At 56.0% G+C, this 27,545-nt stretch overlaps 2 protein-coding genes across 8 annotated transcripts in view; both read right to left on the reverse strand.

The window, feature by feature from the left end:
- Positions 1-19,348, reverse strand: part of ST3GAL4 (ST3 beta-galactoside alpha-2,3-sialyltransferase 4) — a 33,136-nt gene extending 13,788 nt beyond the window's left edge. For 2 of the 6 annotated variants that reach the window (XM_081239895.1, XM_081239893.1), the window contains exon 1: positions 19,194-19,346. The gene's annotated coding sequence lies outside the window, so the exon portion shown is untranslated. Of the gene's footprint in view, positions 1-19,193 lie in introns of all 6 variants that reach the window. The other 4 variants (XM_081239898.1, XM_081239896.1, XM_081239900.1 and 1 more) reach the window with 2 other exon arrangements.
- Positions 19,349-26,764: 7,416 nt separating this feature from the next.
- DCPS (decapping enzyme, scavenger) overlaps positions 26,765-27,545 on the reverse strand; it is a 36,506-nt gene continuing 35,725 nt past the window's right edge. For both annotated transcript variants that reach the window (XM_081238713.1, XM_081238714.1), the window contains exon 6: positions 26,765-27,171. In XM_081238713.1, coding sequence (XP_081094839.1) covers positions 26,905-27,171 — 267 coding nt within the window. In that variant the 3' untranslated portion in view covers positions 26,765-26,904. The remainder of the gene's footprint in view (positions 27,172-27,545) is intronic.

The raw sequence follows: 27,545 nt of genomic DNA on the forward strand, positions 1-27,545 counted from the left end.
TAATACAACTGCGAGGTAAGGCAAGGTGAGGACACAGGCCACTGGAGTCGCACTGTGTTATGATCAGCCACTCTTGGGTGTAGTCAGCTAACGGCGATTCTCCAGAATGGATCATCTGTATCACCTCTCCTCAGCTCAAAAACCCTCCATGGCGTCCATCCACTCAGAGAGAAAGGCCAAGCCCTTGCTCTGACCTGCAAGACTGCACGTGATCTCCCCACCAGCACTTCCCTGCCCTCCTTCCCCATTTCCCTCATTTAGTCTGCTGTACTCAAACGGGCCTCATTGTTCTTGACTGGGCTAGGCCCACTCCCTCCTCTCTGGCTGTTCCTTCAGCCTGGAATGCTTTTCCCCTAGACACAGGCTTGGTATCTACCCACTCAGCTCTCCACCTCTGGCCAAAAAGCCCCCCTACACCTCACATTTCAGATCCCTCTCCCTGGCTTGCAAAGAACTTTTGCTGTTGTTTTGTTCGATGCTGTATCACCACCAATGTCTAGAACAGTGACTGGCACACAGCAGGCTCTCGACACAAGTTTGTTGAATTAGTTTACTCATCAGGAACTACACCACCACAGAGCAGGCACAGCAAGAGGGGAAGAGGCGGTAGCGATAGGTCACATACCCACTCCAGCCCCTCTGGCCTGGCCGCTGGCTAGACACAGCCTGAACAGCACAGCGCGATCAGGCCCAGGAGGGAGGGAGCTGGTCTTGGCCCGGGGCTCTTGTGAAGTGGCAGAGGGCAGAGTAACTGACCAGCTGCCTCAAGGCCCACCAGTGGGCAGATGGGGCATCTCTCCAGCCATCCAAGCTCGGAGGAAAGGGGCTGCAGAGGCTTCCACCTGCAGGGCAGGAAGGCTCTCTGCTCCCCATCTTGGGGGTCCACAGGATACCCTCCACCCCCAACAGGCGTCTCCAACAGCCCAGGCGTGCAGCCTCCTGCAGAGAAACACCGTATTCTCCACCTTATCAGCTGCCAGTCACAAGACACCACCGAGAACCACATGAAAATCATACTTCTGGAGTTGGCCGGGGTGGGGCAGGAGCTTTGAATTCCATTCGCTGGGTAAAAGAGCTTAAGTGTAGTGACAGGGTGGGGAGTCAACAGTACGGGTTCATGCTCACGATAAATAAAGAAAAAATCCGGTGTGGCCGTCGACCTGCGCCAGGCTCCCGGGCATGACTCCCTCTTCATACCTCCCAGCCAGGGGCCAATGAATCTAGCCCCAAGGAGCCAAAGCAGAAGGCCCTACAGGAATTGGGGCTTGAAACCACCAGTACAGCCAGTCCCCTCCCCCCCTCCGGCCTCCAGATGCCCCTTCTGAAGATGGTGGACTGCACCTGCCCCGCCGTGCCCCGTCCGCTGAGGTGGCCGCAGCCTCACGTGGCTGTGGAGCACTTGCAATGCGGCTAGTCCGCGCTGAGGAATGCTGTCTGTGGGGCCCATACAGGGGATTTCAAAGACTCACTACAAAAAAAAGAAAGTAAACTATCCCCTTAAAAATTATTTACATTGAGGCGGCAGCCATCATGGGAAAAACACTTTTTCAGCCTGTTTTGTGACCAGAAAGCACAGCACTAAGGACTGAACCTTACATGGAGCAGAACTGGATGGCCACTGAACTGAAGAGGCCCCAGGTGACCCCCGAGGCCTCACCAGACTTCCTAAACACACCCTCCCCTCCCCAAAGATAAGAATCTCAGCTCACATGCCCCCATCTGCACCCCAACCCCGTTTGAGGATGGAGGACGAGGCAAAGTCAGTGCCAGCAGTTTCACATCTCAGTCCTTGTCAGGGGGGTTGATTACAGTATAAATGTTGGGGGGATCTGGAATCACTGTTGGGACCCAAGCCCAGGCTGCTCTTCCCAGCCACCCCTCAAGGATCCCGGCATTCACGCTTCCATGCTTCCTCTTGCCGCCGGGTCCCAGATTACCCAACCACTCCCTCAGTCTGTCCCACCTGGTCGCCCTGTTTCATTTCCTCTGTGGCAGGAACACCACACTGTCTCCCGTACTCACGAGATCATAGAACCCAAGAAAGCAGGGACTTCTTGTGGCCCGCAGTATCTCCAGCACCAGATGAAACACCTGATGTGTGGTAGGTTAAGTGACGAATATTGAAATGAACAGATGTCTAAATGAATGAGCAAATTAGCAGAACAAGTGTGAACAGAAAGTTTCGCCAAGTTAAAAATTTCCACACCCTTACTTTGCCATGACCTGGTCAAACAAGGGGCCAGGGGCTTGTCAGAGGTCAGCTCAGGACCTGGCAGTCCCAACCAGTGCCACATTTGTTGCCAAAGGCACGTTGCTATGCTCACAAACGCACCCTGATACCAAGAAGGTGCTGTTCCTGCAGAACTGGCTAGGGTTAACCTTCGACTCCCTTTAATCACTACCAGCTCCAAGGTTGCTGGACCACACTGCGAGCTGATGTCAATATACTCCGTGGGGTCCCAAGAGAGCTACAGGCCTGGAGACACCCTATTACCCAGGAAACCTCCTTTCCTCCTTACTTGCTCAAGAGGGCCAGCCTGGGCTAAAACCCCAGCAGCAAGCCCCAGACCTCCAAGTACCCTTGGCCTCCTGGAAGCAGAGGAAAGGGGTTTGGACACAGACCGGAGGTCCAACCCAGTCTCTGTGGTCACGGGCCGGCTGTACCTGGACAAGGTCCTGTATCTCTTGGGCCTCAGATTTCCCATCTGTGAAATGGGAGTAGCAAGAACAAGTTCCGGGAGGTGTGGGAGCCTCAAAACATATCCCAGGATTGAAAGCCCGCAGCCTTAGCACCGGCTGAGCCCAGAGCAAGCACGCGGCCCCCGGAAGCTGAAGGTGACTCCTGGTCTGGGCCTCCCCGAGTGCGTGGCAGCCCCTCTCCACTCCAGGTCTGCCCCAGCCCAGCACGGGGAGCAGTCCAGGGCTCCCACCTGACACCACAGCCACGACTGCACACCTCTCCTCCCAGCCGCGGGTCCACTGCACTCATGGCACACGTGCAGCTGCCCGGGGACCGGGGGGACTGCCACCCAGACTCTGCCTGCACTGAACGTGGATCCCACGTACAGGCCAGGTTCAGGGCTGCATTGCTGGGGTGGGGAGGATCATGGGATGGAGGAGAGAGATGAGGCTTTGTTGAAGAAGCCACTCTCCCTTTCTGGGTACAGCACCTCCTAGAGAAGGTGCCCAGACCCCTGATCAGAGCCCTCTCCTGAGTGGTGCCCCCTTTTCAGAACAGCTGCTCACAAAGCTGTTCGGCCACAGGCAGAGGCAGTGGTACAGTGGTGAAGAGGCCAGCCTTGGACAAGTCAGAGAAGGCATATCATCAACAAATACCTGGATGGAGCAGTAATCCTTCCAATCAATTAAGAAAAAGACCAAGGAACCAAAGAGAATAAAGCAAAGGACAGGAAAAGCAATTCACAGCTTAAACCCACACACCTAACAAACATGAAAAGATGTTCAACCTCACTAAGTGACCAGGGAATGCAGATTAAAACCAAATATCACTTCTTGCACGTTGCTGGCAGGCGCTCATTGACATAAAGGCTTAGAGTTCACTGACATAAAGGCTTTGTTCATTGACAAAAAGTACTTCATAGTATCTAGTAAGGCTGAAGGCGTGCATACTCTATGAGCCAGCACTTCCACATCTAGGTGTAGCCCAGAGTGACCTGCCTTTGTACGTGTACACACATTAAGGATGTTTAATGCAGCACTGTGGCAACAGCAAAAGAATGGAAACATCTTTTTCTGTTTGTTTTGTTTTGTTTTGTTTGCGGTACGCGGGCCTCTCACTGTTGTGGCCTCTCGTTGCGGAGCACAGGCTCCGGACGCGCAGGCTCAGCGGCCATGGCTCATGGGCCCAGCCGCTCCGCGGCATGTGGGATCTTCCCGGACTGGGGCACGAACCCGTGTCCCCTGCATCGGTAGGCGGACTCTCAACCACTGCGCCACCAGGGAAGCCCCTGGAAACATCTTAAATGTCCAAGAGTGGAGGGATGGCTGAATAAACTGTATCATCACAGAACTGAATACAACCATTTAAACTGAAGAAAGTACTCTCTATGGATCTATTAGGATAATCCTGATGTTTAAGGTTTTCAAAAAACTGTAAACAGATACTTATAATATGATCTCATTAATTTTAAAAACACACAAGACTACATATAGCGTGTGTGAGCTAAAAGAATTAAAAAGAAAAAACAACCATGGAGGAATGACCCAACTCTTGATGACCATTACATTCTAGGAAGAGATCAAGTAAACTGGGATGGATTGTGAGGACAGGGCTTAGTTCTATTCTTCTAATATTTTATTTCTTTTAAAAAATCGGACATAATATGCAAAAACAATAACATTTGTAAATCTGGCTGTCACATGGGATTCTATTATCCTTTATATTTTGAAATATTTTTATACTGAAAAAAGGGAGTACAGATTTTAAGACAAAAATTCAGAAGCTATAAAAGATAAATTCAACAACATAAAGATTTAAGAAGCAGAGGGCGGCAGGAGAAGGGGGAGAGAGAGAGGATGAACAGTTTAAAAACAAATGACAAACTAGGAAAAGTATCTCTGCAACATAATATGTATCAGACCAACGAATTCCCTTAGCCTGTAATATGCTCATGCAAGTCGATAAGGAAACAAGTCAACAAGTCAGACAGAGAAATAGGCAAAGGACATGAATGAGCAGTTGACGGTACATAATATAATGGCACAGAAGAAAGACCCATTCTTCACAGATCGTAACAGCAAAGCTCCAGAGGCCTGAGAGCCCACGCTGCTTGGGGAGGTGGGGAAACAGGCCCTCTCTCAGATCAGGAGTGGATCAGGGTGACCTTTTTGGAAGTGACCTGGCAATATCTGTCGAAATCCCCTTAGCCTGGGAATTCCATTGCTAGAAGTTTATTCTACAGAAAAGTCTCCTATATTTGCATGAACTTTTCTATCACAGTCTTTACAGACAGCACTATTTGTGACAGTGAAAGATGTAAATGACTTGAAATTCTACCGACAATCCACAAGGACCTGTTTAGAAGCATCACCACACAAACAACGAACAGAACGCTACGCAGCTGTGAAAAAGAGGATGCAAATGCATGCACGCTGACGCCAGATTATCTCCCAAGTACATGATGAAACTTTAAAAAGGCGGGTGGAGAGCAGTGTTCTGTGTATCTCCAATGCCCTTTTAACAAAAGACTGACACACATATATGTAGATATGTCGCTAAAGGAATAGATTATTCAAAGGATGCGGAAGAAACTAAGGGGGCAGGGGTCTAGAATGGGAGAAAGGCCTTCTTTATCTCATATACCCTTTTTTTTTTTTTTTTTTTTTTTTTGGCTGTGTTGGGTCTTTGTTTCTGTGCGAGGGCTTTCTCCAGTTGCGGCGAGCGGGGGCCACTCTTTATCGCGGTGCACGGACCTCTCACTGTCGCGGCCTCTCCCGTAGCAGAGCACAGGCTCCAGACGTGCAGGCTCAGTCGTTGTGGCACACGGGCTCAGTAGTTGTGGCTTGCGGGCTCTAGAGTGCAGGCTCAGTAGTTGTGGCTCACAGGCCTAGCCACTCCGCAGCATGTGGGATCTTCCCGGACCAGGGCTTGAACCCGTGTCCCCTGCATTGGCAGGCAGATTCTTAACCACTGCACCACCAGGGAAGCCCCATATACCCTTTTTATGTTTAATTTTTTTTAACGGGTGAGTGTGATACACTTTCAACTAAAATTTTGCTGAAAGGAAAAAAAAAGGAATGTAAACTCTGGGGTCTCACGCACCCGGACCTGAATTCCAAACCGACCACTTACTGGCTGCACAAGTGTTGGATCCTCTCTGGATCTCAAGTTTTCTGCTGCATCAAATGGAGATAAAAACAGGGCACTTCCTCCTAGGGTGGGTGGATATGCCAGGTAAGAGGGGCTCTAAGGTTGTTACCGTGGAGAAGTAGAAGCAGCTGGTCTCAGACTCCAGAATGCGCTTCATCTTTCCCCCTCATGGATCCAATGGAACCAGGCCCTTCTTATCTCTCCTTATGTCCCACTCCGCAGACAGGGAACAGCAGGGGCAGGGCCACCAGGCACAGCTATGCAGACTGGGTGTGCGTGGCCAGGCCTGGGTGGGGAGTGAGGGCTGAAATCCAGCCCTCCCTTGGCTTGTCAAACCATCGCCCTGGTGCAGGGCTGTGTCCAATCGCAGGGGTCATTCATTCTGCTTTCCATAAAGGCTCTGTACAGGCTAGCAGCAACATCATTTACAGCAGAGCAATTTAACCCTTCTCCAGAATCCTTGCCAGGTTATAAAGAGCCCCGTGAAAAGATCTGGGGGTACACAGACCAGGGGCGGGGCATAGCCATTTGGAAAGTTAGTACAGTTATTTCATCCATATTTATCTTTCCATGCGTCATTTCCTCTGAATTCAGAGACACCCTGTTTTACCAGCAAAAGTGGTTTCTAGGGAAAGAGTCCTGCCACCTTCGGCCCATCGGTACCCACTTCGTAAACCTTGGGCAGCTGGGTGACGTTCTAAGTGAGGTCACCCTGAGACGAATCCTGCGTGGGGGAAGGAAAGCCAAGGGGACAACCCCTGCCCTGCCTGCTTGCTCCTCAGAAGGGCTTGTCTGCAAGAACAGCCCTGTCCCAGGGCAGGTTTGGGGTCCTGAGGCCTCCAGGGACACGGTGAGGCTGGGCAGTCCAGAAGAAACAGGAGATGACAGGGACTGCGGGCCTACCGCACCCAGGGCACCGCCTCAGGCACTGAACTACAGCAGGAAACAAGGTAACAGGCCTGTGCTCCTGGACTGTACACCTGGGGAGTGAGGGGGAGGGGCAGGGGGAGACACCTGACAACCACAGAGATGAATAAGAAAAGGTGCCACGAAACACACGGTGAGGGCTTCCCTGGTGGCGCAGTGGTTAAGAATCCACCTGCCAGTGCAGGGGATGCGGGTTCGAGCCCTGGTCCCGGAAGATCCCACATGCCGTGGAGCAACTAAGCCCGTGCACCACAACTACTGAGCCTGTGCTCTAGAGCCCACGAGCCACAACTACTGACCCCACGTGCCACAACTACTGAAGCCTGCACGCCTAGAGTCTGTGCTCCGCAACAAGAGAAGCCACCGCAGTAAGTCTGTGCACCGTAACGAAGAGTAGCCCCCACTCACCGCAACTAGAGAAAGACTGCGCACAGCAATGAAGACCCAATGCAGCCAAAAATAAATAAAATAAGTAAATCTATTTTAAAAAAAGAAGAAGAAGGAACACACGGTGAGGCCATCAGAACAGGGTAGTGGAGCAGAGGGAGATGGGGCAGCACCTTGGGATGGAGCGTTGGCAGGTCCCTGAGGGGCTGGCTCTTGACCTCAGACCTTAGTGAGAGGCGGTCATGGAAAGGGGGCTGGGGGAGTGGGAGCAGAGGTTCCAGCCCGAGAGAAGAGCAAAGACCCTGGAGCCTGTGGGGTGTAAGTAACAGAAACAAGTCCAAAGTGACCGGAGACAGTGAGGAAGGGCCAGTGGCAGTGCCAGGGAGACCTGCTGGCCGGGTGGTACAGGACGTCACAGGCCACCCTGGAGCCTGGACGTTACTCAGGGTTCCATGAGAAGTCACTGGAGGGTATGAACAGAGGAGTGACACTCTGGATTCTTTTTTTTTTTTTTTTTTTCAGTACGCGGGCCTCTCACTGTTGTGGCCTCTCCCGTTGCGGAGCACAGGCTCCGGACGCGCAGGCTCAGCGGCCATGGCTCACGGGCCCAGCCGCTCCGCGGCATGTGGGATCTTCCTGGACCGGGGCACGAACCCATGTCCCCTGCATCGGCAGGCGGACTCTCAACCACTGCGCCACCAGGGAAGCCCTGGATTCATTTTTTAAAGATCCCTGGGGCTGTTTGGCAGCTCTTGTGCATAACTTCATTTAATTTTTAAAACACTCTATGTGGTAGTCCTCTTTCATTGTCATTTACAGATGAGCAAACAGGCACACAGAGATACATTAAGGGTCCCGGGGTCTCCAGAGATAAAGAATTCAAGCAGTCTGAACTGTTCAGAAGCCCTACACTCTCTGGCACCCATGAATTGGGGGGAGCTGTCTGGGGTGGATCTAGAAAAGCTCCTACATCTCTTGGGCCTCAGATTTCCCATCTGTGAAATGGGAGTAGCAAGAACAAGTTCCGGGAGGTGTGGGAGCCTCAAAACATATCCCAGGATTGAAAGCCCGCAGCCTTAGCACCGGCTGAGCCCAGAGCAAGCACGCGGCCCCCGGAAGCTGAAGGTGACTCCTGGTCTGGGCCTCCCCCAGTGCGTGGCAGCCCCTCTCCACTCCAGGTCTGCCCCAGCCCAGCACGGGGAGCAGTCCAGGGCTCCCACCTGACACCACACCCACGACTGCACACCTCTCCTCCCAGCCGCGGGTCCACTGCACTCATGGCACACGTGCAGCTGCCCGGGGACCGGGGGGACTGCCACCCAGACTCTGCCTGCACTGAACGTGGATCCCACGTACAGGCCAGGCTCAGGGGGCATTGGAGTCCTCAGTGGCCTAGCCGCTCTCCCTTTCCGGGTACAGCCCCTCCTAGAGAAAGTGCCCAGTCCCACGGGGCATGGCCACAGACCTCCAGCCAGCGCCAAGCTGTCCCCCTCCCCGGGCAGCTCCAGGAGCAGCACCCGCTCCACTCGAGCAGTGCCTCATTTGCGGAGTGGTGTCCCCTCTCCAGAGCTGGTACTCTCAAAGTCCCCCAGCAGGGACGGTACAGGGCCAAGTTCAGTCCACGCCTCAATTTCTATCAGGAGCCCACCAGGGTCAGAGTTGCTGAGGGTGGGATTAGGGCAAAAGGGGAGGACTATGCATGGTGGTGTGCGGCGGGGCAGCACGGCCTCTGGGGTGGGGTTTCTGGAGGAGAAATGAAACTGCGGAGAATGAAAACAAGACCTCCATTTCCTGCATCAGCCTGTCCCCTGGGAACAGCGAAGCCGATAAGAGAGACCCTTTTGAGATCGTTTCACATCAGTAAGATGTTTCCACAAATCAGCTGTTTGTACAACTCTCCTGGAGGTAAAGGTTACCAGTGAGGGAAGGGGAGGGGCGGCTAGCATTCTAGGTGTTGCTGGGGAAGGTGCAGACCCTCCAGTCTGACCAGTGGTCCCTCTGGGGCAGGGCGGGGGCAGGGCAGGTGGGACTGCTGGCAGGAGGGCTGCCAGGTCACCAGGGATGACCCAGAGCCTCCCCTGCCAGGGGCTCACGCAGCCCCTGTGGGGAAACAGGGAGGCAGATCTGAGCACACACAGAGCCGGGAGGCACCCAGAGGACACTCTGAGCCCCTTCCCAGGCCAACTCCGCTCTGGTCCACTGAGACCCTCCGTGTTGAAAACCTACAAACACACCTCTGAGCACAAACACACGAATCCCTGTTCAAGCACAGGAGCACACCCCAGAATAAACATGACCCCTACACACTCACACGCACCTCTCCCCCTCTCCCCCTCTCCCCCTCTCTCTTTCTCTCTCTCTCTCCTCCTTCCTCCTCCTCCCTGCTGGCCCCACTTCCCGCCACAACGTACAGCTTCTGGGGCCTGCTGGGCCTCCTCTGCCAGGGTACTGTCTTCCCCCATCTTTCGAGAAGGCACTGCCCAACAGCTTCCTTCAACTTCAGCTCCGGCTCCAGCGGAGTTTGTTTGTCAGGTTGCAGGTCCCTTGGGCTGTCAGCCAGGGAGCCTGAGATTCAGGAGGGGCCAGGAGTGGCTGAGCCAGTCCTCCGGGGATCTTGTCATCTCCAAAAGTTGAGTAAAGGGGAGCCCTGGGTTCCTGGCTTGGGGCGGCCAAGCCCAGCTCCCAGGAAGGGAGACCCACCCCAGCTGTTCTCAGAGGTACCCGGGAAGGTGGGTTGTCGAGCAAGGGGCTGCAGGAAAGCAAAGGGGGAGGACACTTGGCCTTGTAAGCGTGTGCCCGGGGCCAGGGGAGGGTCCTGGGGCAGCCTGTGGCCAATGTCAGGCACGGGGCAGAGGCTGCTGCCCCGGGGAAGGGCACACCCCCAGCAGCAGCGTTCACCCACCACCCTCCTGGCCTGTCCCAGCCTCTCTGCACCTGCACCTGATCTTGATCTTCCCGCTAACAAGTCCAGGAAACCCCTAGGCCTTCCCCGGCCCACCTCCCACCCCGTTCAAGCCCTTTTGGGCTTAAGCCCTGCGGCATTAGCAATTCCAGACTCATCCTGTCTCCCAGCCCTGGGGGAGGCGGAGGGGGGCAGGACTGGAGCAGTCAGGGCCTGGGGACTGAGGATTCCAGTCTCGGGCTTGCGCGGCAGGTTTGGGCCGTGCCCACGCCACCTCTCCCCAGAGCTGCTGGCCCAGGGTCATACAGGGTGCCCCTGGGCGGGCACCCTTAATCTCATGGAGGGCGGTGCCGGGGGTCAAGCCACGAGCCAGAACCCTGGGCTCTCTGCCACTCATGCCCAGGAAAACCCCGGGCTTGGCCAGCAGCTCCTCCACTCTGCCCTTTTGGGAGCCGTCCTGGTTCTCAGGCTGGAAGGGCAAGAGCTGTCAGTCCACCGCGGGCCGCGCATCAGCACCACCCTCAGGGCCAGACCACATCCGGGGCTCTTTCTGAGGAAGCCTGGTGCCAGAAGCAGACTCAGAGAAACTGAGGCACAGAGGAGACCCTGAAAAGGCCTAGGAGACTGAGCCACCGCGGGGCCCTGGCCCCGTCTGAAGGTGGGAGGCCCGACAGGCGCCCCCATCCATCCTCTTGGCCTCTTCCGCGAGCCCTTCCTCCTGCCTAGAAGCTGTCAGGATCGGGGTGCTGGGACAGGGCCCCTCCCGCCCCCAGGAATACACCCAAGTCTGGCCAGCTCACCTGGCCTTCCCGGCCTGTCAGTCCAGCTGTTCCGGAAAGAGAACATTTTCTTCTCACTCTATTTGGACAGCTGCGGGGACAGTGACAGTGAGAAGAGAGTGTCTGATTATTGAGGGGGGTGGTGTGCAGGGGACAGGGCCACAGGGCCTCTGAAGTGGCCGAGGGTCTGGAGCTGGGGAGGCCCCAGATGGGGGGCTGCGTGAGGATCTGGGAGGACTGGGGCCACCCGACAGGGTCAGCGTCCCTCAGCAGCGCCATCAAGAGAGTAGCTGGAGGGGCTTCCGGCCCAGGTCCGGGGCTATAGGAGGAGGGACGAGAAGCGCAAGGCACCAGGGAGACCGATTCCCATCTTTAGGGAATGTGCTCGGTTACAGGGTGGGGTAAGGACGCCTCTCAGGCCCAGCCCCAAACCTCCTCTGGCCTCACTCCTGGACTCTCAGGCCCAGCAGCCCCTCCTCTGCAGGTCCAGGGCTGACAGGCAGGGCTCCAGAAGGGAAGACAAGGCGCCCACAGGACAAGGCCAGAGGACCTGGAAACGGAGCTTCCTCCGCCCTGGGAGGCGGGAAGTAGGACCGCGGGGTCAAGCCAAGGCTCTTCCTCCTGCTGCTGCCCACCCTCCCTCCTTCTCAATGGTCTTCTCTCCCTCCCTCCCCTCCCCGCCCCTCCCGGCCCCTGTCCCCTTTCCAGCCGCCCCATCCTGCTGTCACCTTGTCCCCATCTCCAACTCCTCCTGCCTGCCTCCCCCACCCCGGTTATGTAAGGGGCCTGAGAACACACAGAGGGAGCTTTGTTGTCAAACCAAATCCATACGGAGCCGGGATCGGCCAACGCAGCTGTTCCCCATTCCCTCCGCCTTGGCAGGGGTGAGGCACCGGGCAGGAAGCCCCCCCACGCCTCCATTTGGGGAGGTGGGGGGCAAAACACGCTGGCCCCAGGGCCCCCATGCAGCTGAATGGGTGGCCCGGGATCAGCCACCACCGCGTGGGACCACAACAGGGGAGCAGCTGGCCCCCAAGACAGAGGAAAGCCTCAGTGCAGAGCCAGGGCCCCAAAGCCCAGAGAGGAGAGCTCTGGGCTAGGAGCAGGGCTGCACAGTGAAGGTCTGGAGGGGGGCCCAGACCCACACCAGTGGACCCCATTCTTGTCCACACGTGGATGCAGGCCCATGTTCTCTCTGCCGCACAACCCGTGTACATACTCTCCCGCGCGCGCACGCGCACACACACACACACACACACGCTGTGTGTGCTCACCTGGAAGGCATCTGAGCAGAAATCTCCTCCCTGCTCTGATCAGCCTCCTCCATCCCAGCAGGTACCTCTGGAGAGAGGAGGGTGGAGGGCAGAGGTCAGAGGCCAGAGGAGCTCCACCAGCCAGCTCTTCTTTGGAGGCCCTCTGGCTCCGGGATGAGATCCTGCCTTCCCGCCCAGGAAGATGTCCAAGAAGGGAGGTGAGGGCCCAGGAAGCTGAGCTTAAGATCAGAGCATCCGCACCTGGGGCAGGCTCTGTCCCGTCACCCAACCCGACTGCTGGATGAGCGTCCCGCTCGAAGCTGCCGGGGCCGCCAACAAGAGGAGGCGCTCCTGCACCTCCACGGCTGCAGGGCACCCACCCGAAGTCCAGCTGCCACATCAGGCGGGACAGCGAGGATGCTGAGGCCTGGGTGGGGCGGGGGCACAGGGGTAAGGGAAGGAAGAGGAGGCAGACACAAAGGAAGAGGGAGGGCTGGGGGAGGGGCTGAGAGAAACCTGAAGGGGGAAGGGAAGGAAGGCAGGGGGGCCGGAAAAAGAGGAGAAAGAGGAAAAGGACCAAAGAGGGGACAAGAGGAGAAGGGGGCGGTGTGGAGAGAAGGGCCCACACCTCCTGCAAGGATGCCTCCACACCCTCTCAGCCGGACAGGCGGGTCCAGGAGAAGCAGCACCGGGCGGGGGTGTTTCCAGAGCACTGGTCCCAGCCCACCCAGTCCCACCGTCGGCCACGCCCCAGGGGTTTCAGCCTCAACAATCCTGGATCATTGGAACCAGAGGACAAACCAGGACCTTGGAGAAAGGAGAGACAGGGGTGGGATGGAGCACCGGAGAGGCAGCCCCTGCCTGGGGGAAAAGTCGCTCTGAGACCTTGAACAGTAAGTTACTTTTTTGAGGCTCAGCTCCCACCTTTGCAAAAAGAAAGAGTTACCGAGAGGCTACTATGTGCCAGTGCGGTGCCGGGTGCTGGGGACACGATGGGGAGTCAGACGGTCACGGGTCCTACCCGACAGTCTAACATCAGCCGGGACCTCTGAGGCCTCCCCAGCTCGCCGGTGTCTATCATCTGTGCTCCGAGATCCATCCCGTGAGCTGCGCTGCGGCAGACGCTATTAGCCCAGTTATCGGATGGGCTGATGGAGAACCAAAGTCCCAGACCTGCCTGAGGTCACACAGCTGGGAGCGGACAGAGAAGACAAAGGCCATCTGCCTGGCTTCCTGGCCCCGAAGGAAGGCACTCTGCAGTCTCTGGGCCGCACCCTGAATCACAGAAAGCCCACCAGCCAGCACTTACAGAGCCAGGCCCCAGGTGCTGGGACATGATCTGAAACGCACTCGGGCTCAGAAGAGGAGAAACCGAGGCTCCGTGTCGGGCCCAAGGCTGTGCAGCCCTGCCCTCCCCCACCCGTCTGAGCTCACGGGTGGTAGGGTCCCCTGATGTCACAGGCTGGGACCTGTGGGGGGGTGGGGTAAGTGACAAGGGTGCCCGGCCGTCAGGGGAGCCTCAGAACAGGCTCGAGTCGGATGCAATCTAGGAAGGGGACTGCCAACGGTGCCCAAGCCACCGTCAGGGGACAGTGGGAGCAGAGGTGGGGAGTGAGAACACACGGCTGGGGAAGTAGAACAGTCCGACCGGCGCCCAACGGAGGTTTTCAAATAAAAAGGGTTTTAAGCCAAGACACCCTCTCTCCCACTTTCAAATGAGATTTTATGTGGAAACCCAATATGTAGAAGGAATAAGAGTGGAGTCGTTTGGGGTGAAGCAAGAATGGGGGCGCACCCGCCTCTTGAGCCCTCACTCCTGAGATGACACCCCAGAGGGTTCCACCCCTGGGGAGCTTTTCGTGGACCCAGATAAGGGGAGAGCTGACACTGGGCAGGAGGGGAGGTTAGGACCAGTCTGTGCGAGGACCCAAAGGCAGGGTTGAGGAGGGGATGCGGGCAGGAACGTGACCAGCTGGCCCTGGCATGGGGGAGGGGGGATGCCCTCCAGGTGGGCAGACTCCTGCCCACCCCACCCCCAGGGCTCCTGCCTGCCTCTCCTGTGTCTGAAAAGGCTGCCAGGCCAGGCTCCAAACAGCTCAGCTGTCAAAAGGGAAACGCTTCGCCTTTCGCCCCAAGAAAAGGGAGAAGCAAAGCAGGGACACAGTGAAGACAATGTCACATCCGATCTATATCCTCCCTTTGTTCATCAAATATTTACTGAGCACATATTATTTGTTAGACATAATTCCAGGCATGAAGAACATGGCAATGAGATGACAGGTTCCTGGAGCTTACATGAAAACCCTAAAAAGTCAGGGAGGAAAACGCCTGGAAAGTTTTCAAACCCATTTCACACCACAAACATGCCCCTCCAATGCCTGCATCTCCTCTGGACCGTCCCTGCCAAGGTCACGGGTCCAAGCTTGAACATCTTCAGCCACAGGGCACTTGGCCCCTACACAGGCAGAGGCCTGCTCTTGAAAGCTCCAGATGGCCACACTGAAGACCCTGGGTCCCTCCCCGCCCAGCCTAGGCAAGGGAGCCCACAGAGCACTGAACACACCGTTCAATGTGCAAGTTCTACTTTTTATCACGACAAAATATGAAGCTTCATCTCGCGTTTTGCTGGTTCTGAGTCAATTGCTCGGAACCAAAGGAAATGAGCCGTCTCCCTTCTCACCTGCCCAGAGCTCCCAGGTCCCTCGGTCTCTGCCACCGCCCATCCCCTGCTTTGCTCCCCTCCCGTGACCTTCAAGCAGTGGGTTGCCAGGGTGGGCCCCTGCTGGCCCCCGCTTCTCTCCTGCCATCCCTTCCAACCAGGCCTCCCTCCTCCTGACCTGAGTGGCCTCTAAGGAGCGGAGGGGGAGCAGGTCTTTGCGGAGACTCTCCGGCCTTGAGCCAGGCCAGGCCAGGGTCCAGGAGAGCCCCAGAGCAAAGGTACTGTGGCCCGGCAGGAATCTGGGGATGCCAGATGCCAGGAGCAGCCACCTTGGCCAGGTCCCTGTGCTCAGACCCCCAGAGGACCCCTCCCCTTCCCCACGTGTCGCCGTGGTTGCCGGATGAGGCCTTGCAGCCTTGTGGGCGGCAGCGGGGGAGCCGCATTTCCAAGGAATAGGAGTCGATGGGCAGGCCAGATGGAAGCAATTACGGGAGGGAAAGCGGGAGAGGTGGGGGCTGGCAGGGGCTGGGAGGGGCCACAGCGGGGAGGGAGGAAGGAGAGCCCAGCCCTGCCCAGCTGAGAGAGGCAGGGGATGGGCAGGCAGGACCGGCAGGGCCAGACGTGGGCTTCAGGGCCGCACAGGGCCCTGGGCTGCGAATCCAGGAGGGCTGTGTTCTCCTTTGTCACCCACACCCGGTGGCCTTGAGCAAACCCTTTCACACCTCTGAACCTCGCCCTCTTCGTGGATCACAGGGCAGGGGAAGATGAGCTTGCAGAGCAGTAGTGAACTGGGCTGAAAAGTGCAGGTTTTGGAAACAGGCTTAGCTAGGAGTCCCAGCTCAGCTGCTTAGGAGTCCTGTGACCTTGGCCAAATGGTTTAATCTTCCCGAGCCTCCATGGCTTCATTTACAAATGGGCTTAATGAAAGGGTTGTGCTTACGTGAAGTGATGTTGATGTAAATAAGCGGATAGCACTTTCTTTTTTTTAGGTTTATTGGGTCAGGCTTTTAATAAGTGCTCAATAGATAAATCATAACTAGTTTTGTTATTTGCTAAGTCCCTTTTTACTATAAGGACAGGTATTTGCAGAGGCTGCATGGCAGAGGACACAGGGCAGACCATGGACACAGGAGCATCACCGCAGGCCCTGGAACGTGCACCCCGGAGGAGGGTTTGGACCCACGCAGAACAACGGTACGTGAGCCCGGCGCTCTGCAAACTGCTCCGTGTCCTCTTTCTAGCAACCATGGTCCCCACCCTGCGCAGGAAAGCAAAATCCTGGGGCCCCTGACACACTGGGGCTTTGAAGTGAAGCTGCAGGCAGGACGAAGGGACTATCCTACAGCCGGGCCTTCCTCACCCTCGAGGCCCAGATGGACACCCCCACCCCCGGCCACCCCTCGGCCCCAGCAGCACCCTCCTCCCTGCTGGGCTCAGGGCAGAAGCCAGGGCTTTGGATTCTAGAGCGTTCACCTCATCTCTCTGCAGGATGGCTTTGCAGGGTGTGGGGTGGCAGAGATAAGGCAGTCATCCGGCTGGAGGTCTCCCGGTCCCAGGCAAGGGGCCAAGATTAAAGTAAAACCTGCAGCTTGGGATGGCCTTCCTCACTCTGAAGAGCGATCAACCCAGCGCAACCCCTGGCAGAGTTCACCCCGTGCCAGCCTCAGGGGCACCAGTCGGAGGCCCATGGCACCTGGCTGGGGCCCACGCACCACATACAGCTGCTCCCACTTGTAGCTACATTTGACCACTTCCTCTATCCGTAGAATAAAGAGCGTCACTCACACTCACACACACACACACACACACACACACACACACACACACTAGGAATGTGACACAGGTCAGGAGTGAACGTGAGGCCAGGGGTGGCCAGCAGCCCCTCCAGGGGCACTCAGAACACTCGTGTAGAAGTGCTGAGCATCTCTGGGAAGGGGTGACAAGCGAGAGAGGGGAATGAATGACTACAGGCACCCAAACCTGCCTGCTCTAGTCATTTCCTCAAGGAAACCAAAGGTTTCAGGTCAAGGACAAGAGTCGAGAAGGAAGGAGGACCTGAGGTCGAGAGGCATGAGAAGCCAGCTCGTTTCTGCAGGGAAGTGTGTAACCCCAGGGCAGCTGAGGAGTCGGGGGGGTGGGCAGGCCCTGTATGTTTTCTGGGTGTCCCCCCCACCTGACCGCCCTGCTCCCTAGCACCGAGGGTCCAACCCCCAGGGCCTGAGAACTCAGCTGGGTTGTGGTGGACGCCTTGGGCACAATCTGTAGGTCTGGCTCTCAGACTCTGGGACCCTCTGGGACACTGATCTGAAGGGTCCCTTTCAGGAGGCTGGAGGTCCCCACCCCACCATGGGCTGTGACCACTTTGTGTCATTCTGAGGTGGAGGGACCCCTTCCCCACGACGGCGGGGGCAAACCTTTGAGCCGCTCTGAGAGAAGGAATTTGCCCAGAGAACGTACCCAGGTGGGGTCTGGGCAGGCACCCAGTGCAGGGCAGATGCCAGGCCAGTAGGGGTAAACCACAGACGGCCACAGGTTAAGCTGGGGCACGGGAAGGGGGATCTGGCCTCTCTGCTCCAGCTGGTGAAGGGTAGGGGGGGCTTCTTTCCAGGATTTGTTATATAATTCTGAAAGGAGCAGCTTCTCGGTTCTCTCCAGAAAACTGGATCCCAGGGATCTAAGAGGGCTGGCAGGGTGGAGAGGCTGAGCAAGTCTGTTTCTGAGGAGTAGGGACTGAGTCACTGCTCTGGGTAGGGAAGGGGGGAGGGCGGGAGGGAAAGATGGCCCAGAAGACGCGGAGGGCTTCCCTAGCCCAGGCCTCCACTCACGGGCAAGGGGCCTGTGGCTCTGAGCACAGCCCACTCCCAAGCCACAGATGCCTCTCCGCCCACAGTCCAAGCAAGAGGCTCCCGTGCTACTTTCCTAACTCCACCTCCTGTCTACCCTCCCCTCCTAACCCCTGACCACCCGGACTCTGGGGGGAAGCCCCCGACTCCTGGCTCTCCCTCAGCTGCTGGAAGGGAGACCCAGGGCCCAGGGGACAGACTAAGATCTCCCGCCCAGCACATGGATGCTGAGGGATGGAGGCATGAAGAGCACGTGCAGGGGAGACACGAGCAGAGCCAGGAACAGGCTAGAGGGACCTGGGCCACCTCGGCTCAGGCAGGGGTTATTCACAGATGAGCTCCCGGAAAAGAGAAAAAGCCCCAGAAGTTCATTTCTAGGCCCCAAATGGCTGGCGCCTCCCAGGCACCCTCTCTAGAATTATGGGGCAGGTTTGGTGAGCGTGGAAAACTTTGGAGAGTGCGGGAGAACCCCTGCTAATAGCAAACACTCCGCCTCTGTGCAGGCACCTTCCACAGTACCCAGCGCCTTTATGATCCCCCCTCCCTGCCCCCCGTGGCCCAGCAAAGCTCAGGAGAGAGCGGTATTGGTTTGTGCCTCTGGTGACACCCTAGCTGTACCAGGCCTGTTCCCAAGGTTCCGCAAAGAATAAGTCTGCCTGAACTTGGCTTCCACACTGTGCCTCCCCCCAGCGGTGGAAAGCACAGGCTTCTGTGAGAAGCGCATGGGGGTGCCAGCCTGTGGGTGGGCATGAGGTCACATGGGCACAGCTGAGCACCAGGACGGTGCCTGTAGCCCCAGTCCTCTGGCAGGAGCCCCCAGCCCCGGCACTCGGGACCCAGTCTGCAGGACAGACAGAGGAAGTAGCAGCAGTAGGTCAGGCCTCCGATGCCCAGAAGGAGCCTCCCCCAGGACTGGGAATGGAGGGGGCAGTGCTGGCAGACATGTTGGCAGCTCTGGGCTGCCTGGGAGGTCCCAGCCAGCAGGGGCCCCAGGGGGCACCCAGCACAGATGGCTGAGCCCAGCGATTCTGCCCCCAGCTGGACTCCACCTTCACCCCAACCCCATCCCGTCCCACTGCCCACCAGCCAGGCAGCTCTGTGGCCGAGTGGCCTAGGCCCAAAGAGCCCCGCAACGTGTACTGGTGTCTTGGGCACAGCCAGCCTGCAGCTAGCAGCCCCACCTTTGGGCTCTGCTTGGTGACCTTGGGTCTCCTGCACACAGCCGGACCCAGCAGAGCCTGCCACTTGCAGGCATGCCAGCCCAGGATCTCCTGGACTCGGTGGGGCAGCTGTGGGGAGAAGTCGGCTCAGAAGATGCGCAGGGGTGGGGGCTAGAAACTTTCCAGAGAAGAGGATCATCCCGTTTGCTCACTCCCAAGGAGCAGAAAGAATCGGCTTCCCGCGAAAAACTGGTCCAGGGCAAGGGATCCCAGGGCTGTGGCCTCCCCACCCAGCCCCGGCGCCGCGCGGCGCCCACGTGCCCGGCCCGACCACCTCCCCGGCCGCGGCGCCGGGCGGGGAACCGGGCAACCGGGCAACCGGGCAGCCGGGACCTGGAGGCGCTCCCCACCCTCCCTCGCGGGCCCAACGGGGAGCGGCCGCCGCGTACTCACCCTCGCGGGTGGCGCGGGGCGAGGCAGGACAGTTCCGCGCGCAGCTCCGATCCGCTAGGCGCACGGGCTGGAGGCGCGGCACTGGCGCGGCGGCTCCGCTCGGCCCGGTCCCTGTCCCGGGCGCGGGGCCGGCCTGCGAGTGGGTAAGTCCGCCTGCTGGGAGGCGGGGGCCCGGGCCCAGGCGGGGGGCGGGGAAGGGGCCGGACACGCTTGCGCACACGGCCGGGGAGCCGACTGGGGAGCGGGCGGGCAGGAGGAGGAAGGGCGGGGTGGGGGAGGAGGAAGGAGTCGACTCGGGAGATCCTGCTTGCGGGCGGGGCCGATGCCGGCGGCTCGCGGTGGTCCGAGAGCCGCGGAGGCCGGCGGAGAGGGCAGGCGGCGGGGCCAGGAGCGAGGGGCGCGGAGGGGTCGACCGACCGGGCAGGCGCGGAGGGGCGGGAGAGGAGGCTGGTGGGGTGAGGGTAGAGTTCTGGCGGGCGCAACCTGTGAGCGGCACCAGGATGGATATGCCCAACGCAGCCTCTGCACACCCTCCTGGAAACAATGAGACCCAACAAAGGGTTCTCCGCTCTCCCACGCAATGAACCGTGTCCTTCCCTCGCTCGTGAAAGTGAGGCACAGAAGAGGGAGGGCCACCCGTACTCCCCATGCACGGTGGCCAGGTGCCCTGGACGGAGACCTGGACCCTCCCTCTGCCCTAGTCTCGACCTGCCACCCCCAAACTGCTCCCTCTGCAGCCTCTTTGCACACCCTATCTTTGGCCCTGAGAAAGCTTCTCAGTTGCTGTTCCTTACTGAAGGCGCCAAGCATCCTGTCTCCAGGGGAAACCCCATCAGGCCCTTACCCTGGTTCCTGGGGCCACCCACCCCAATCAAACCTGGGAACTACTCAGGCCGAAGAATAGTCCAAAAGTCACCCGCAGGACAATCCCCATCCCCCGAGACACTTTCATAGGTGCACAGCATTTACTGAGCACTTAGTGTGAACAGCCTGATGCTGGGGGCTCCAAGGAAAACCGTAAGACACCCCCCCGCCCCCCCCAGGAAGCTTACTAGAAAGAAGGCTCACAGTGGACTCCCACTCAAAAATAAGTTAGGACATAAAAGCTTTTGCACAGCAAAGGAAACCATAAACAAGATGAAAAGACAACCCTCAGAATGGGAGAAAATATTTGCAAATGAAGCAACTGACAAAGGATTAATCTCCAAAATTTACAAGCAGCTCATGCAGCTCAATATCAACAAAACAAACCCAATCCAAAAATGGGAAGAAGACCTAAATAGACATTTCTCCAAAGAAGATATACAGATTGCCAACAAACACATGGAAGAATGCTCAACATCATTAATCATTAGAGAAATGCAAATCAAAACTACAATGAGATATCATCTCACACTGGTCAGAATGGCCATCATCAAAAAATCTACAAACAATAAATGCTGGAGAGGGTGTGGAGAAAAGGGAACCCTCTTGCACTGTTGGTGGGAATGTAAATTGATACAGCCACTATGGAGAACAGTATGGAGGTTCCTTAGAAAACTAAAAATAGAACTACCATACGACCCAGCAATCCCACTACTGGGCATACACCCTGAGAAAACCATAATTCAAAAAGAGTCATGTACCACAATGTTCGTTGCAGCTCTATTTACAGTAGCCAGGACATGGAAGCAACCGAAGTGTCCATCAACAGATGAATGGATAGAGAAGATGTGGCACATATATACAATGGAATATTACTCAGCCATAAAAAGGAACGAAACAGAGTTATTTGCAGTGAGGTGGATGGACCTAGAGACTGTCATACAGAGTGAAGTAAGTCAGAAAGAGAAAAACAAATACCATATGCTAACACATATATATGGAATCTAAAAAAAAAATAAAAGTGGTCATGAAGAACCTAGGGGCAAGACGGGAATAAAGATGCAGACCTACTAGAGAATGGACTTGAGGATACGGGGAGGGGAAAGGGTAAGCTGTGACAAAGCGAGAGAGTGGCATGGCCATATATACACTACCAAACGTAAAATAGATAGCTAGTGGGAAGCAGCTGCATAGCACAGGGAGATCAGCTCGGTGCTTTGTGACCACCTAGAGGGGTGGGATAGGGAGGGAGGGAGGGAGGGAGATACAAGAGGGAAGAGGTATGGGGACATATGTATATGTGTAACTGATTCACTGTTATAAAGCAGAAACTAACACACCATTGTAACGCCAATTATACTCCAGTAAAGATGTTTAAAAAAAATAAGTTAGGACAGGATGTGACCAAGTGTAAGGTGTGCGTAACTGACAAAGAGGGTTCACGGAAATGCCAGCTCAAGGCTCACTTCAGCTGAAACTGGAGGGTTTATCTGCTAAGAACATAAAACAGAGGAAGCTCCACCCTGCGTAAGCAAAGTGGGGAAGGCAGGGTGAAGATAGAGGGCTTCAAGTGCTTCCACAGGTGACTCTCCATCCTAAATCCCACCTTCCGTGGGCAGAGGTTTTTCCTACATTTCCCCAGTGTCTAAATTATGCTTGAATAGTGCCTTTGGCTTTGTCAATCAAGCATTCATCCAACAAATCTTTATTGTGTATCAGCTCCAGGTGTGGCACAGTGACTAAAGTCTCTACCTGGGTCAAGGTTAGAGGAAGAGGGAATAGCCTCCCTGGTGCGTGGGTGGGAAAACTGGCCCAGAGAGAGTAAGCAATCACCCAAAGGGACTAGGTGAGTCTGGCAGAGCTGACCTGAGAATCAGCCCAGCTTCTAAACTTTGCAAACTCTTTAATAAACTAGATCTAAACACAGTTGGCAGTTCTTGTTATGAGCCATGTAAACTTCACTCTGTGGGAACACAGAACTGAAGGGCCAACTTTTGCTCCCGGAGACCTGATTTCCAACTCTGCCTCGGTCACTAAATAGCTTTAATTTTCTTGCTAGAAGAAAATGGGAATAACTGTGCTTATTCAAAGGGATGTAAGTTCAAATGGATACACATTTGCTCTGGCAGTATAAGGTGCTGTATAAGTACGCGCTTTTATTATGCACACGGAACCAGTAAGCTGTATTCAGATCTCCTCCCTTCCCCTTTCCCCAGCTTATCCCAGACCTGGTTACTGGGTACCCAGAAGCTAACTGAGATCCTGACTCCTCTCCTTAGGCCACAATGTGCTTAGAATCTTTTTCTTTTCTTTTCTTTTTGCGGTACGTGGGCCTTTCACTGTCCTGGCCTCTCCCATTGCCAAGCACAGGCTCCAGACGCGCAGGCTCAGCGGCCATGGCTCACGGGCCCAGCCGCTCCGTGGGACGTGGGATCTTCCCGGACCGGGGCACGAACCCGCATCCCCTGCATCGACAGGCGGACTCTCAACCACTGTGCCACCAGGGAAGCCCTGTGCTTAGCATCTTTTCCCTCGTTTCTTAATGGCACAGCCAGATGCTTAGCTGGCTGCCTAGAACCCGTATCATCTGTGGGGCAGGAGGAAAGCGATTCTGGTACTTTTCACCTGTAGCCCCTCCCAGTTCCACTGCCCCGCTTGCCCATCTACAAGGCACTGGGATTTGCTTAGCAAGAGGCAGTGTGGTGGGACAAGCGAGGCTTTGGCTCCTAAAACTGTTCCTCTCGGAGACCAGCTGTGCCAAGGGCGCGTCAAGACACCCTGAGGGTCAGTGGTCTCGGTCCTGGTCCCCTTCCAAGCCATGCTGCCTCCATTCCCACCTCCTCAGCCCCCCCTTTACCTCTCTGGTTCTGTCACTGCTGTGGAAGAGGCGGCGGACACCACTCTGCTGGGGCGACCAGGGGGCCTCTCTCTCTCTAGGGAGTAGAGGGAGGAGACAGAGAAGCAAAGGGCGTGGGAGGGGCAGGTGCATCTGGAGTTGGGAGGCCCTGGACTTGTGGCTCCTCCCGGGCAGGCAGGGGTGTGGGTAGGAGGCGTGGAGCCCTTGACACGTGTCTCGCAGGATTTTGGCTCCTGTCCTTCACATGTGCCACGTTAACATCCTGCCGACCAGGAGGAGGGAACAGCAAGATGCCGTTTGAGGAAGAAATAAACCCAATCCAGCATCTCAGACGCTTTTAAAAATAGCAACTCCGGGATGGTGTTTCAGCTCCTATTTTTATCAGATTTATATGGCTGGACGCTGGAGCTGAGCTGTTCCCAGGGTTCTCAATAGCAGCGGACATCACTATTGTAGCCTTAGAAACCTGCCGTAAGGCGAAGGCTAAAATGCATTCCAGGAACCTGTCGGCTGGACGGGATCCTTGAGAAGTCATTGCACACAGCCCTTGTCTCTTTTGGGGCCACGATCAATTAACCACAGAGAGTTTATGGCTTGCTTTTTGCCTTCAAGTCTCTTGGTTACCATGACTTCAGTGCATAATCGAGGATTCACTGCCTTCTAATCCGGAAGTCCTTTTTAATATCTAACCCCAATATATTGGCTGTGTCCTTTAGGCCCTTCTCGCGGTAGGAAAATGGCAGCTAACATTTATAGGTCTTACCATGTCCACAAAATCCTCTTATTTAATCCTCACAAAGCCCCTCGGGGTAGGCACTGCTATCACTCCTAGCTTACAGACAGTTATGTAACTTGCCTGAGATCATATCTGGTTATGGTGCAGGTTCTATGCCAGAATCACCAGACCATGCTGGCTCTCAAAAGGAGGTGGTACAGAACAGTAAGAAATGTCCCCTTAGCCTTGACTTTAATTTCTTCCTCATGATCCTGAAGGAAAAACTGGTCAGGGTACTATTGGACGTGTGTGCCCCATGCTAGAAGCCAAGTTCTAGGTCCCGGCCGTGCTGAGCCACTGTCTCCCTGACTGCTGGCCTTGGCTTGTGTTGGCCACTTGGCTCTCAAGCTTTAGCCCAGAAGTCTGGCTTCTCTCAGCATAAGCTGCCACAGCCCCCACTGGGTCTTCTCAAAGTACTCATGTCCATGGAGTTACTTTGTAATTATGTCTATGTGTCTCACTAAATTGTAAACTCCACGAGAGCTCTAGCTCCATATTCTTGTCTAAAAACAAAAAGTAGGGTAGATATTCAAAACCTTGTTGATTGAACTGAAACACTGTAGTCCCTGCTTATTTTTTAACAGTGGTTAAAACTTGGTAACTTCAAGTTTATAGAGACTTCGGAATCCAGTGTAATTTCAGTAAGAATATGGAGCAAACACAGGGCTGCCAACATTTATTTTGCTAAGTGAGGATTTTTTTTTTTTTTTTTTTTTTTGCGGTATGTGGGCCTCTCACTGCCGCAGCCTCTCCCGTTGCGGAGCACAGGCTCCGGACGCACAGGCTCAGCGTCCATGGCTCACGGGCCCAGCCGCTCCGCGGCATGTGGGATCCTCCCGGACCGGGGCACGAACCCGTGTCCCCTGCATCGGCAGGCAGATTCTCAACCACTGCCCCACCAGGGAAGCCCTAAGTGAGGATTTTTAAAAAACAACTACTGTTAATTATCACCATCTTCTTACCAAAGAAAGGACATTTTAGGGTTCAATATATGGGTCTGGAATGAAGATTTAGTCCTTTCTGAGAAGGCAGAGTTAGCAGACCCACGTCAGCCTATTCAGAAATAAAATAGATAGATTAAACTATTTTGGAATAGAAGCATTACAAGAGAAACATTTTCAAATATTACTTTGTACGTAATTGTTTCTTCATTTGTTTCTCCATTTGGGGATCTGTATCCAACAGAATCAGGCAATGTGGAGCTAACTGTCCAACTCTTCCTGAAACGTTATTTTTCTCAGTGTCCTGAAGGAATGCTGACAAATACAGAACACTCGGCAATTCTGCTCTGAGGAAACTTCTGGGCAAACAGAGAGGAGCCGAGGAACAGGAGTCCTGTCTCCAGTTGCTCCCCTCCCTCCCCAACCACGCCGGGAAGAAAGTCGGCCAAGAACTGGGGCCTGGTGGCCGGTGGGGAGCCCTCCAGGACTTATCTGGGAAGGTGACGTCTACCTCCAGGAGAGCAGGGACACAGGCACGCACACCGAGGGCACGCGGCTGAACACACAAGGACGTCCACGCTGCCAGAGAGGCTGGCGCTGCTCGTCTTGCTCAGGACGCTCTCTCCGGGGCGGCGGGATGCTGGGTTCTGCTAAGGGAAGGAAGGAGGAAAGCCAAGGCAGAGGAGGGGGTGGTTCTCATTCTGCATCCCTCGGGCTGAGGACCGTCTGTCCGCCCACTAGCCAGGAGGCTGGGAGCTTCTTTTTAGTCATCTCTGCATCCCCAGCACTTAGGACACTGTCTGGCTCGAGTCCATCAGCGAGTCAAAGCCTTGGACTCCACCACAACCATGTCACTTTGCCCTGTTGGTTTACGATCACCCAGCACATCACTCTGTAGTGGACCCTCATCCCCGTTCCCCTTGACAAAGAAACAGGCTCAGGACGCCTCGGGTGGACACCGGGAAGAGACCATTTACCACTATCTAGGGCAGTGCTTGGCCTGTAGTATGTGTTTTAATAAACATGCGAGGAACAAATGAGTGGCGCTCGGCTCTGACTCCAGTCTCCTGGCTCTCAGTCCAGGGGACACAGAATAAAAGCCACCTCCTCGTCTGCCTCAGCTTTCCTCCTCCTTTCACTTTGCAGGACACACATCCTGTCTCCCCTGAGAGTGTGTCCTGAGGAAACAAGAACCAGTAACCCACAGCCCCATGCTAAGGAGCAAACGCCAGCCCCTCTCCAGCAGTGTGATACATCTGTCCGCTGGGCTGGAAAGAGAGCCTCATGTGTTTAACTGCATGCTGTCAACGTCTGCACCCGTGTCCCTGTTCTGCTGGAGCAGTGGTAGACGTCACCTTCCCAGATAAGCCCTTGATGGCTTCCTACAGGCCATAGCCTTGGACACTTTGAAGTCCCTTCCTGGCCTCGCGATTCTATGGACAGGGAACTATGATGCTGGTCATACCTTGCACCCAAGGCCCTCAGGGCTTTCAGACTCTGCTGCGACCATGTCACTTTGCCCTGTTGAGACACTGCTTGTATTTCATCTTCTGGCTGCCCCCTGCGAGTTGTTTTATCTTCCTGCCCAGATAACAAACTCAAGGCCAGGGACTCACTGACCAAGTAGCCGAGGCAAAGGTAGGCTTCTTGGGCTTGCATCATCTGATTCTTAAGGCCCTCCCACTTCCAGGAGCGGCCATGCTCCATCCTTGTCAACAAGAGTTTATCAACAGGATTGGCTCACACATGGGAAGTGTGACCTCAATGCTGGGGAGAGAAAGAGGAAGTACTGTCAAAAAGACTCTATAGATTACTTCCAGAAAGCTTTTGTACTTGTTTTTTGGGGGAACTCCCAGACAGGTGGACCTAGAGAACCATTAGGAAGATACAGTAAGTGGGAAGAAGGCAGAGGCCCCCTGTGGTGGCAGAACAGGAAGGAGTGAAAGCAGGGAGGCTCAGTTGGATTCCGGATGTGAAGTCGGCCAGGCCAGGTGCACGGGGGCCTACAGAAAGCCCCAAGCCCTCCGGGCCAGCTGGGGCTGCCCCCCAGACACTCACCCCCTTCTTAAGACCTTCCCCCTAGCTTCTGCCCACTCCGCTTCCCCAGCAGGCCACACCGTGGGTCCACACCGAATGAGACCGATAGTTTATTCTCATGCTGGGAAGAAGCCAGTACAAAATATATTAAAAAAAAAAATTCACTTGGTGCTAAAAAATCCGGCTGCCCTCCCCCCCACCCCGCCCCCACCATACACATCAGTGCTCTTTTCCAACTCAGCTTCTCTGGGCCTCCCGCAAGAGCGTGAGGAGGGGGTCATCAGCTCTGAGGGCAAAGGTGAGGGTGCGGCGGCCGTAGTGCTCGGGGTCCTGCTCCAGGTTCTCGATCACCTCCGCCAGCAGGTGGGCCCGCTCCACGCCTGCACCAGGGGCCTCGAAGCCCAGGGCAGTGAAGTGCACGTGCAGGTGGTAGTAGGAGGGCAGGTAGTGCAGGTACACGCGGAGGCGGTCTCCCGCCACCTGGTAGCGCCGCAGGATGGCTTCCTGGCAAAAGAGGGGAGGGGCGGGGAGGGTCACCGTGCTGCCCACACCCCCTCCTGCCCACGGCCCCGACCAGCCTCTCCACCCACTGTTGGCTTCGGATCCCTGTCTTCCATTCCTGGGAGTCAGCAAGTGCAGGCGACAGCGGCAAAGCGGAGGCTCTTTCTCCCCAGGATGGGGACGGTGGCCTCGATCAGGCTTCCCCGCTCCAACCCGGTAAAACACCTGCTTCCTCACAGTTGCCACTGGGCCTCGAGGAAGTCTCGGTGCTAAGGACAGGCGCAGGTTTCCAAGACTGTGGGGACTATCCTGCCCTGGATGATTTACCAGACTTGTATCATCAAGTAGATGGGAAGAGGCCTTGTTCTCCCTTTCAG

This window comes from Mesoplodon bidens (genome assembly GCF_964165515.1).
Source record: "Mesoplodon bidens genome assembly, chromosome: 7".
NCBI classification, from domain to species: domain Eukaryota; kingdom Metazoa; phylum Chordata; class Mammalia; order Artiodactyla; family Ziphiidae; genus Mesoplodon; species Mesoplodon bidens.